This window comes from Mobula birostris, chromosome 13 (assembly GCF_030028105.1).
Source record: "Mobula birostris isolate sMobBir1 chromosome 13, sMobBir1.hap1, whole genome shotgun sequence".
Taxonomy (NCBI): domain Eukaryota; kingdom Metazoa; phylum Chordata; class Chondrichthyes; order Myliobatiformes; family Myliobatidae; genus Mobula; species Mobula birostris.
In genome coordinates, this window is record NC_092382.1 from 26792282 (window position 1) to 26805665 (window position 13384).

Below are 13384 nucleotides of genomic sequence, written 5' to 3' on the forward strand. Positions count from 1 at the left end.
GCTGGACAGTTGATTGGCAAAAGGGACATGAGATGATCATGGGACAGGAGGCCTAGGGAGAAAGAAAAGGGGGAGGGGGGGAACCAGAGGATGGGCAAGGGGTATAGTGAGAGGGATAGAGGGAGAAAAAGGAGAGAGAGAAAAAGAATGCGTGTGTATATAAATAAATAACAGATGGGGTACAATGGGGAGGTACCCCTTCTCACTATACACCTTGCCTATCCTCTGGGTCACCCCCCACCTTTTCTTTCCCCCAGGCCTCCTGTCCCATGATCCCTTCATATCCCTTTTGCTAATCAACTGTCCAGCCATTCGCTCCATCCCTCCCCCTCCTGTCCTCTCCTATCATTTCGGATCTCCCCCTCCCCCTCCACTTTCAAATCCCTTACTCACTCTTCTTTCAGTTAGTCCTGACGAAGGGTCTCGGCCCGAAACGTCGATTGTACCTCTTCCTAGAGATGCTGCCTGGCCTGCTGCGTTCACCAGCAACTTTGATGTGTGTTGTGTGAATTTCCAGCATCTGCACATTGCCCCGTGTTTGCATGTCACGATGTTATGGGTGAGATTGCATTGTTCAGGATGTCAGAGTTTTTCTATGTAGACTCAGACCATATATTGCCATTGGTGTCATTACCAGGTGATGTTAAACTGAAATGAGACAGTGAGAATCAGGTGTGATTGAGATATCTGTATAATTCAGTGACGAGAGGAATGGGTGTCCCATTGGTCAGCAGAAATGTTTTAACCCACACTGCTAGAACAGTTGTCCATTACTCTCCACAGCGCCAACAGTGGTAGGAGGACCAAAGCAATGGGCGCTGTCTGCTCAGCCTGCCTTGCCTTCCCATTGACACATCACTCCCAGTCCAGGGCACAAGACTGGTTCCTAAAAGGGAATTGTCTGCAATGTAGCGTGTAGATACACCGGAAAGTCCCGGCACAGTGTACAATCCATGGAAATAGATGGGAGCAGGTGGATCAGGCTGTGTCAAGGCTTCAGTGGACAGGTCCAAGATGTTTGGCAGTGTTTGCCTCAGTTTAAAATCAAAACAGTGTTCCCCTTTACACTTGAATTAATGTTTGACCCTCCTGTTAATTTTGTTTTGTTATAGAGCAGCAAAAACTGATCACATCTGTCCTCAAAATGGCTCAAGGTGCGAGCAGGGGAGGAGTTCCAGTGACGTCAACATCGAGAAAGAACACAGGTACGTTGGTGAAGTATTTTAATTTATAAATATTGCTTAGACTTTGTGTCTGTGTTTAATTCAATATCAGCAATTCACAAATATTTGTGAAAGGACTGAGCGGAGGGATGACAGAGAGAGAATTAACATCTCAGGGGTAAGCACAGTCACACGTGCAAGGGGTACGTTTACTGTCTGTTCCTGCTCCTCTCGCAGATTGTGATTAAAGTAGCGAGTTACTCCAGAAGACATTCTGCAGATGCTGAAAGTTTTGGGCAACACAAAGAAACACAAAATATTGGCAGAACTCAGCAGGTCAGGCAGCATCCATGGAGGGGGATAAGCATTTGATGTTTTGGATCAGGACCACAAAGAATAGAAAGTAATGTGGCAATATCTAGAATTTCTGTCCCCTCATTTCCAGTCCGATGAAGGGCCGTGCCCGAAACGTTGATTGTTCATTCTCCTCCATAGAGGCTGCTTGACCTTTTGAGTACCTCCAGCATTTTGTGAGATATCCCAGAGACTTGCCGAGGAAGGGGTTGACCAGGCAGGCAGACAGTAAGCCAGAGCAAAGCGGTGGTGATGGGCAGTACCAGGAGAATGATGGTGATGGGTTATGATACTCTCAGGAATAAGCAGAATCCTTTCCAAACAGAGAGGTATATTCCTGGGGAGACGAAAGAGCAGCCTTCAACAGATGGAACTATAACCCCTCCTATACCCCCCTCCCACCCCCTGGCCTGTGCCCATTCCTCTCCCCACCCCCCCATATATATATTTCGGACTGTATTTGGTGACCTTTAGATTCCAGAGAGAAAGTTGCTACTCAATATGGGGTCAGTAATTTTTTAATTTTCCCCATTTTCATTCACAGGTCCGAGCTCAGAGATCTCCGAGCTCCTGGCAGGCTGGGACGATTCCCAGCTGCTGCAGTTGACGGATTTCTACCGGGACAGGCTGGAGCAGGCGATGGAAGAAGGGGTGCACGGAGTGAGCCTGGCGTTAACGGCCGAGAATCAGTTCAGCGGAGAGGAACATCGGGTGAGTGGGAGGGAGAATGGGTTTGAATTTTCACACATCACAGGACTGATGGGTGTCTGAACTCTGACTCATCGGATATTAAATAGATAACATTAAAACTGGGATATAAATACTGTACATACAATCTCAAAGATGTGAATCTGAACCAGTGATAGAAAGGGATGAAAGTACTCCGCAGACTGGTGGGTAGATGCTCAATGTTCAGAGTGAGTTGAGCAGGCGACAGTTGTGTGGGCTTCCAGTATTAAATGGAAATATGACGGGAGGTTTCGGTTTGGGAAGACCGTACAGCGTGACGGCAGGATGTCAGTGAGAACCGGGACAGCCTCAGTGCTTGCCACAGGAGCTGGAGTGTGTTCTGTTCTGGGTGGAGATGATTGTGTTACAATCTGTAACAGCAAACAGTGTGAATCGGGGAATACTGCCATGTTGTAATGTGTAATCACTGAATAAACCTCCATCGGAAAGGGCAAAGGAAAGGCATCAGGTGTCAGCCGGTAATCCGCTGTCATGTTGGACACTGGTGGATCGAGGAGATGAATTACATCACCTTTTCTGCAACTTCTCTGAGACTGTTCACGCTGTTATAAAAAAATATCCTGACTTCTTTCTTCATCTGTGATACTTATTTTCTGATTTCTGTTTCCATCATTAAATCTGGTGAGGATTTATTTATGGATTTGGAGCCATGTCAATGAAACGGTCACAGACCAGCCAGTATCTCATTGACTGGTGGACAAGGTTCACGGTGAATGTCCCTCCGTGTGCTCTGCACTCAGAATGTACAGTCTGTGTCCAGACAGGATCAGCACCCGTCCGGGTGACTGCTCAGTGTGATCCCGTTACAGAGCACATCATTTACTTCTCATTCTCTGTGTGAATCTGTCAGTCCCCAATATGTTCACTGTTACTCTTCACAGAAAATCTCTGATCTCGCTGATAAGGGAGAGCGGGCGGACGGTTCTAAACTCCTCCTGAGCCTGGTGATGGAGAAAGGCTCCCGCGCCCGGAGGGTGATGTGGGAAACCTTTGTCAAAATGCGGATTGGTGTTCCAAAGTTGGACAAAATATTGAAAGAAATAAAGGAACATGGTGAGATAATATTAGAGATTAATTTAATTTTGGATTCAAACATTACATACTTATAATTTGAGGAATTGAAATGTGACAAATTATTTTAAATCCGAACAGGTTGTGTTCCGGTCCAGCGACCCGTCCCGGAGATTCCCAGAGAGCTGAAAGGTAAGTGAAGAAACCGCTGTTACCATCACTGGCTGATGTAGTGTAGGGTCATGTCGTTGTTGAGCCATGGGAATTTGATCAGGTAAATGTTCCACCGTGACACAGCGCACAGAGAGACACATGGAAAAATGTTTTCTGGAGGGAGAGTTTTCACAGGACAGTATGAGTAACAACTAGAGAGTTGGTGAGTTTGCTGAAAGGGATCACACCTTTCTGGGTCCTGCAACTACTGATCCCTCCATCGGGGTCAGAATGGAGAAGAGGACAATCTGAGGAGCGAAACCATGGGAAATTTCTGACTCCGAAAGGTGAAATTACTTCCCTACAACCACCCAACCCCCGGTACAGCCCTCATCCTAAATCACTTTTCTAAACTCCCTCAGATCCTACAGGTCATCATTTTTAGAACTGGGAGTCCATTGAAATTCTCGACACAGAATTACAATGACAATTTAATGAGAAAATCAGGTAACACCCAAACTGCCCTGTTCAACCCCAAAGCAGCAAATGAACCCCACTCCGTTCACATCTGCACTCCCTTAGTGCAAACACTGCTGCAGTTATCCAGTTTAATTTCCCACTCAATAATCCTGGGAATTCCATCAGGAGACAGTGTCAGTGAGGCTGAGATTCGGGACAAAATCCTCAGCTCAGTCCACAGAAGCTGAAATTCATGTGTGTCTGTGTTGTGTGATGGACACTGTGGAAGGGTGAGAGATGGGAATTAGGACAGAGAAACCGAGGGTTGTGCGATCACGGCAAGAAAGGTGGAAAAGACTGAAAACATCTATAAATAACATTGCAATTAATTAATTTGTGACCGTCTGGATAAGAAACTCACTTCATCCATAATCACATCGTCTCTGTAAATATGGAGCCCGGGGCAGTGCATGGGCTCAAGAGATTGTCAGGCTTCATCATCACAGACTGAGTTGGATCACACAATGCCACATTTAACAGCGGAGAGAGTGAAGGAAAGACAGATATCGTAAAAATTATTAATCTTACAGTAGCCCATGTTTTAACTGATTATTCAAAGCCCTTGAACAGAAACATAAAGAACTCGGACACAACCCTCATGCAGCCTGTCTCATTTCCAAGAACAAGTTCCAAAGAAGTTAATTTTTAAATGGTACCAGAGAAAGGTTTCAAACTAATCACGTTGCTGTCACCTGTGTTAATGCTTTTCCAGTCCACATTCAGACAATCAAAACCCCACCTTTCCCTGCACGAAGGCTTCAGTAACTCTCTACAATTTCCCTGCAAACTTGTTCTTCACTGTTCTTCACGCTGTTTGCGGAGGGAACAGTCACGACAATGAAATTCCCACATCTATTTCTGAACATGAAACAGATTCTCTCCCTGATTATTGAAGAACATTATTTCTACAACTGCAACATTATCCAAAGTATATTTTTCAACAATCAATGTTTTCCTACTCTTCCTACTTTCACTGAATACGTTGAATGGGGAGGGCACACACCCCAGACAGGGTCCTGACACACTGCAAGACCCCAAACAATCCTGGCAGTTTCCTTGCACACTGTGAGCCCAAAAACACAACTGGCAGGGTCCTGACACACTGTGAGACCCTACACACCCCTGACAAATCCTGACACATTGTGAGACCCCCCCCCCCCACACCCCTGACAGGGTCCTGACACACTGTGTGACCCTACACACCCTGACAGGGTCCTCACACACTGTCAAACCGAACACACACCTGACAGGATCCTGACACACTGTGAGACCCCAAACAATCCTGGCAGTTTCCTTGCACACTGTGAGTCCAATCACACCACTGGCAGGGTCCTGACACGTTGTGAGCTGCCGCACATCACGACACACTGTAAGACCCAACACACTCCTGACAGGATCCTGACAAACTGTGAGACCCCAAACATCCCTGACAGATTCCTGACGCACTTTGAGACTAAACACGCCCCTGACTTGGTCCTGACAAACAGTGAGCTCTCGCACATCACGACGCACTGTGAGACGCTACACACCACTGAAAGGATCCTGACACTCACTGAGACCCAACACACCCCTGACAGGGTCCTGACACAGTGTGAGATCCCCCACACCCCTGGCAGGGTCCTGACAAACTGTGAAACTCCACACACCCCTGTCAGTGTCCTGACATACTGTGAGCTCCCACACACACCGACGCACTGTGGACTCTGCACGCCATTGAAAGGGCCCTGGCACACTGTGAGAGCCCACACACCCCTGGCAGGGTCCTGAAACACTGTGAGATCCCACACACACCTGACAGGGTCCTGACACACTGTGAGACCACATACAACCTTGACAGGGTCCTGACACACTGTGAGATCCCACACACCTCTGACAGGGTCCTGAAACACTGTGAGATCCCACACACACCTGACAGGGTCCTAACACACTGTGAGACCCCACACACCCCTGACAGGTTCCTGACACACAGTGAGACCCCAAACACACTTGACAGGTTGCTGACAAACTGTGAGACCCCACACACCCGTGACAGGGTCCTGACCAACTATGAGACCCCACACACCCGGGACAGGGTCCTGACCCACTGTGAGACCCCAGACACCCATGACAAGGTCCTGACCCACTGTGAAACCAAAGAAATCCCCGACAGGGTCCTGACACATTGTGAGACCCGACACATCCCTGACTGTGTCCTGAAACACTGTGAGACCCCACAGACACCTGACAGGGACCTGACACATTGTGAGACCACACACATCCCTGACAGGGTCCTGACACACTGTGAGATCCCACACACCTCTGACAGGGTCCTGACAGACTGTGAGACCCCACACACCCCTGACAGGTTCCTGACACACTGTGAGACCCCACACACAACAGACAGGTTTCTGACACGCTGAGACCCTACATAGTCCTGATAGTGTCGTGACACACTGTGAGACCCCACACACCCCTGACAGGGTTCTGACATAGTGTGAGACCCCACACACCCCTGACAGGGTCCAGGCATTCTGTGAGATCCCCCACAGCCTTGAAAGGATCCTGACACACGGTGAGACCTGACATACCCCTGACAGTGTCGTGACACACTGTGAGACCCCATACACACCTGCAGGATCCTGACAAACTGAGACCCCACACACCCCTGACAGGGTCGTGACATACTGTCAGACCCCACAGAACGTAGTTAGGGTCCTGACATACTGTGAGACCCCACAAACCACTGACAAGATCCTGACACAGTGTGAGACACCATACACCCCTGGAAGGTTCATGACACAGTGTAACACCCCACACACCCCTGGCAGTGTCCTGACACAATGAGAGACACACAAACACCTGACAGGGTCCTGACACACTGTAAGACCCACAACCACCTGACAGGGTCCTGACACACTGTGAGACCCTGACTCGCTGTGAAACCCCACAAACCACTGACACGGTCTTGACACACTGTGTGACTCCACACACTACTAACAGGATCCAGAGCAACTGTGAGACCCCACACAGCTCTGACAGATTCTTGACACACTGTGAGACCCCACATACCCCTGAAAGGTTCCTGACACACTGTGCGACCCACACACACCTAGCAGGGTGCTGACAATCTGCATAAGCCCACACACCCCAGATGCACTGTGATACCCTACACACCCCTGACAGGGTCCTGACAGAATGTGAGACCACACACACCCCCGGCAGGGTTCTGACACAGTGTGAGATCCCACACAGCCCTGACAGGGTCCTGACACACTGTGACACCCCACATACTCCTGACAGGTTACTGACACACTGTGAGGCCCACACACACATGAGAGGGAGAGAACACACTCTAAGACCCCCACACTTACCGGATAGGGTCCTGACATATTGCCAGACGCCATATACACCCCTGGCAAAATGCTGGGACAGTGTGAGACACCCCACACCCCTGGCAGGGTCTTGACACACTGTGAGTTCCCCACACACCTCCGACAGGGTCCGGACACACAGTGAGACCCCACACAATCCTGACAAGGTAATGACACACTTTGAGACCCAACACACACCTGACAGACTCCTGACACACGGAGAAAACCCACAAGCCCCTGACAGCGTCCTGACACACACCTGCAGGATCCTGATAATCTGTGTGAACCCACACACCCCTGAGAAAATCCTGAGACGGTGTGAGTGCCCATACACACCTGACAGGGTCCTGACTCACTGTCTGACCCCACAGAACGTAGTTTGGGCCCTGACACACTGTGAGACCCCGCAAACCACTGACAAGGTCCTGACACACTGTGTGACCCCACACACACCTGACAGTGTCCTGACACACTGTGAGACACCACACACCCCTGACAGGGTCCTGGCACACTGTGAGACCCCACACACCCCTGACAGGTTCCTGACACACTGTGAGACCCCACATACCCCTGACAAGGTACTGACACACTTTGAGACCCAACACACACCTGACAGAGTCCTGACACACTGTGAAAACCCACACATTCCTGACAGTATCATGTCATACTCTGAGACCCCACACACCCCTGACAGGGTCCTGACAGACTGTGAGACCCACACACACCTGCAGGATCCCGACAAACTGTGAAACGCCACACACCCCTGACAGGGTCTTGACACAGTGTGAGACCCCACACACCCCTGACAGGGTCCTGACACACTGTGAGACACCACACACCCCTGACAAGCTCCGGACACATTGTGAGACCGCACACACCCCTATCAGGTCCTGATAGACTGTGAGATCCCCACAAATCCCTGACAGGGTCCTCACAAACCGTGAGACGCCACACACCACTGACAGCATCCTGACACACTGCGATACCCCACACACCACTGGCAGGGTCCTGACACATTGTGAGACCCCACACACCCCTGACAAGGTACTGACACACTTTTAGACCCAACACACACCTGACAGAGTCCTGACACACTGTGAAAACCCACACATTCCTGACAGTGTCGTGACATACTGTGAGACCCCACACACCCTTGACAGGGTCCTGACACACTGTGAGATGCCACACACCCCTGACAGGGTCCTGACACACTGTGATACCCCAGACACCCCTGACAGGGTCCAAGCACTCTTTGAGATCCCCACACCCTTGAAAGTATCCTGACACACTCTGAGACCCGACATACCCCTGACATTGTCCTGACACACACTGAGACCCCACACACTCCTGACAGTGTCGTGACACACTGTGAGACCTCACACACACCTGACAGGGTCTTGACACACTGTGAGACCCCACACACCCCTGACAGGGTCCTGACACATTGTGAGACCCCACACACAACTGACAGGTTCCTGACACACTGTGAGACCCCACACACCCCTGACAGGGTCCTGACACATTGTGAGACCCCACACACAACTGACAGGTTCCTGACACACTGTGAGACCCCACACACCCCTGACAAGGTACTGACACACTTTGAGACCCAACACACAGCTGACAGAGTCCTGACACACTGTGAAAACCCACACGCCCCTGACAGGGTCCTGACACAATAAGACCCCACACAGTCCTGACAGTGTTGTGACACACTGAGACCCCACACACCCCTGACAGGGTCGTGACATACTGTCAGACCCCACAGAACGTAGTTAGGGTCCTGACATACTGTGAGACCCCACAAATCACTGACAAGATCCTGACACAGAGTGAGACACCACACACCTCTGGAAGGTTCCTGGCACAGTATAACACCCCACACCCCCCTGACAGGGTCCTGACACACTGTGAGACCCCCCACACACCTGACAGTGTCCTGACACACTGTGAGACCCCACACACACCTGACAGGGTCCTGACACACAATGAGACCCCGCACACCCCTGACAGAGTCCTGACACACTGTGAGACCCCACACAGCCTTAACAGGTCCTGATAGACTGTGTGATCCGCACAAATCCCTGGCAGGGTCCTGACACACTGCGAGACCCCACACACAACTGACAGGTTCCTGACACACTGCGAGACTCCACACACCCCTGACAAGGTACTGACACACTTTGAGACCCAACACACACCTGACAGAGTCCTGACACACTGTGAAAACCCACACGCCCCTGAGAGGGTCTTGACACACTGTGAGACCACACACGCACCTGCAGGACCTTGACACACTGAGATCTTACACACCCCTGACAGGGTCCTGACACACTGTGAGACGCAACACACCCCTGACAGATTCCTGACGCACTTTGAGACTAAACAAACCCCAGACATGGTCCTGGCAAACTGTGAGCTCCCACACTGTGAGACCCTAAACACCATTGAAAGGATCCTGACACACAGTGAGACCCCACACACCCCTGGCAGGGTCCAAGCACTCTGTGAGATCCCCCACCCCCTTGAAAGTATGCTGACACACTGTGAGACCCGACATACCCCTGACATTGTCCTGACAATCTGTGAGACCCCACACACCCCTGACAGGTTCCTGACACAGTGTGAGACCCCACACACCCCTGACAGGTTCCTGACACAGTTTGACAACCCACACACCAATGGCATGGTCCTGACACACTGTGAGACCCCACACACCCCTCACAACATCCTGACTCAGTGTCAGACCCCACAGAAACTAGTTAGCGTCCTGACCTACTGTGAGACCCCACATACCCCTGACAGGTTCCTGACTCATTGTCAGACCCCACACACCCCTGACAACGTCCTGACACACTGTGAGACCCCACATATTCCTGACAATGTCGTGACACACTGTGAGACCCCACACACACCTGCAGGATCCTGACACACTGAGACCCCACATACCCCTGACAGGGTCCTGACACACTGTGACACCCCACACACCCCTGACAGGTTACTGACACACCGTGAGACACCACACACACGAGAGGGAGAGGAAACACTCTAAAACCCCCACACGCACCGGATAGGGTCCTTACACATTGCCAGACGCCATACACCCCTGGCAAAATCCTGAGACAGTGTGAGACCCCCCCCCCCACACCCCTGACAGGGTCTTGACACACTGTGAGATCCCCACACACCCCTGACAGGTCCGGACACACAGTGAGACCCCACACACAACTGACAGAGTACTGACACACTGTGAAACCCCACACACACCTGACAGGGTCCTGACACACAATGAGACCCCGCACACCCCTGACAGAGTCCTGACACACTGTGAGACCGCACACACTCCTCACAACATCCTGACTCACTGTCAGACCCCAAAGAACCTAGTTAGCGTCCTGACCTACTGTGAGACCCCACATACCCCTGACAGGTTCCTGACTCATTGTCAGACCCCACACACCCCTGACAACGTCCTGACACACTGTGAGACCCCACATATTCCTGACAATGTCGTGACACACTGTGAGACCCCACACACACCTGCAGGATCCTGACACACTGAGACCCCACATACCCCTGACAGGGTCCTGACACACTGTGACACCCCACACACCCCTGACAGGTTACTGACACACCGTGAGACACCACACACACGAGAGGGAGAGGAAACACTCTAAAACCCCCACACGCACCGGATAGGGTCCTTACACATTGCCAGACGCCATACACCCCTGGCAAAATCCTGAGACAGTGTGAGACCCCCTCCCCCCACACCCCTGACAGGGTCTTGACACACTGTGAGATCCCCACACACCCCTGACAGGGTCCGGACACACAGTGAGACCCCACACACAACTGACAGAGTACTGACACACTGTGAAACCCCACAAACCACTGACATGGTCTTGACACACTGTGTGACTCCACACACTACTAACAGGATCCTGACACACTGAGACCCCACATACCCCTGACAGGGTCCTGACACACTGTGACACCCCACACACCCCTGACAGGTTACTGACACACCGTGAGACACCACACACACGAGAGGGAGAGGAAACACTCTAAAACCCCCACACGCACCAGATAGGGTCCTTACACATTGCCAGACGCCATACACCCCTGGCAAAATCCTGAGACAGTGTGAGACCCCCCCCCACACCCCTGACAGGGTCTTGACACACTGTGAGATCCCCACACACCCCTGACAGGGTCCGGACACACAGTGAGACCCCCCACACACCTGACAGTGTCCTGACACACTGTGAGACCCCACACACACCTGACAGGGTCCTGACACACAATGAGACCCCGCACACCCCTGACAGAGTCCTGACACACTGTGAGACCCCACACAGCCTTAACAGGTCCTGATAGACTGTGTGATCCGCACAAATCCCTGTCAGGGTCCTGACACACTGCGAGACCCCACACACAACTGACAGGTTTCTGACACACTGCGAGACTCCACACACCCCTGACAAGGTACTGACACACTTTGAGACCCAACACACACCTGACAGAGTCCTGACACACTGTGAAAACCCACACGCCCCTGAGAGGGTCTTGACACACTGTGAGACCCCACACACACCTTCAGGATCCTGACGCATTGAACCCCACACAACCCTGACAGGGTCATGACATACTGTCAGACCCCACAGAACACAGTTAGCATCCTGGCATACTGTGAGACCCTGACCCGCTGTGAAACCCCACAAACCACTGACATGATCTTGACACACTGTGTGACTCCACACACTACTAACAGGATACAGACAAACTGTGAGACCCCACACAGCTCTGACAGGGTCTTGACACACTGTGAGACCACACATAACCCTGACAGGGTCCTGACACACTCTCCGACCCCACACACCCCTAACAGGTCCTGATAGACTGTGAGATCCCCACAAATCCCTGGCAGGGTCCTCACAAACCGTGAGATGCCACACACCACTGACAGCATCGTGACACACTAAGCGATACCCCACACACCCTGACAGGGTCCTGACACATTGTGAGACCCCACACACAACTAACAGGTTCCTGACACACTGTGAGACCCCACATAACCCTGACAGGGTGCTGACAATCTGCATGAGCCCACACACCCCAGATGCACTGTGATACCCTACACACCCCTGACAGGGTCCTGACAGACTGTGAGACCACACACACCCCCGGCAGGGTTCTGACACAGTGTGAGATCCCACACAGCCCTGACAGGGTAGTGACACGCTGTGACATCCCACACACTCCTGACAGGTTACTGACACACTGTGTGACCCCACACACCCCTGAGAGGTTCCTGACACACTGAGACCCCACACACCCCTGACAGGTTCCTGACACACTGAGACCCCACACACCCTTAACAGGTCCTGATAGACTGTGAGATCCCCACAGATCCCTGACAGGGTCCTCACAAACCGTGAGACGGCACACACCACTGACAGCGTCCTGACACACTGCGAGACTCCACACATCCCTGACAAGGTACTGACACACTTTGAGACCCCACACACACCTGACAGGGTCCTGACACACTGTGAGGCCCCACACACCCCTGACAAGGTCCTGACACACTATGAGACCCCACACACAACTGACAGGTTCCTGACACACTGTGAGACCCCACACACCCCTGACAGGGTCCTCACAAAACGTGAGACGCCACACACCCCTGACAGGGTCGTGACATACTGTCAGACCCCTCAGAACGTAGTTAGGGTCCTGACATACTGTGAGAGCCCACAAACCACTGACAAGATCCTGACACAGTGTGAGACACCATACACCCCTGGAAGGTTCATGACACAGTGTAACACCCCACACACCCCTGGCAGTGTCCTGACACACTGAGAGACACACAAACACCTGACAGGGTCCTGACACACTGTCAGACCCCACAGAACATAGTTAGCGTGCTGACATACTGTAAGACCCCACAAACCACTGACAGGGTCTTGACACACTGTGAGACCACAGACACCCCTGATGCACTTTCAGACCCCACACAGCCCTGACAAGGTCCTGTCACACTGTGAGACCCCACACACCCCCGACAGGGTCCTGACA

At 51.8% G+C, this 13384-nt stretch overlaps 1 protein-coding gene and 1 pseudogene across 9 annotated transcripts in view; one reads left to right on the top strand and one right to left on the bottom strand.

The window, feature by feature from the left end:
- The window catches only part of LOC140208620 (uncharacterized), a 117174-nt gene that overhangs the window by 26163 nt on the left and 77627 nt on the right, over positions 1–13384 (top strand). For all 9 annotated transcript variants that reach the window (XM_072277432.1, XM_072277424.1, XM_072277430.1 and 6 more), the window contains 4 exons: positions 1113–1205; positions 2062–2228; positions 3149–3320; positions 3420–3470. In XM_072277432.1, coding sequence (XP_072133533.1) covers positions 1145–1205; positions 2062–2228; positions 3149–3320; positions 3420–3470 — 451 coding nt within the window. In that variant the 5' untranslated portion in view covers positions 1113–1144. The remainder of the gene's footprint in view (positions 1–1112; positions 1206–2061; positions 2229–3148; positions 3321–3419; positions 3471–13384) is intronic.
- Positions 3994–10400, bottom strand: LOC140207396 (uncharacterized; annotated as a pseudogene).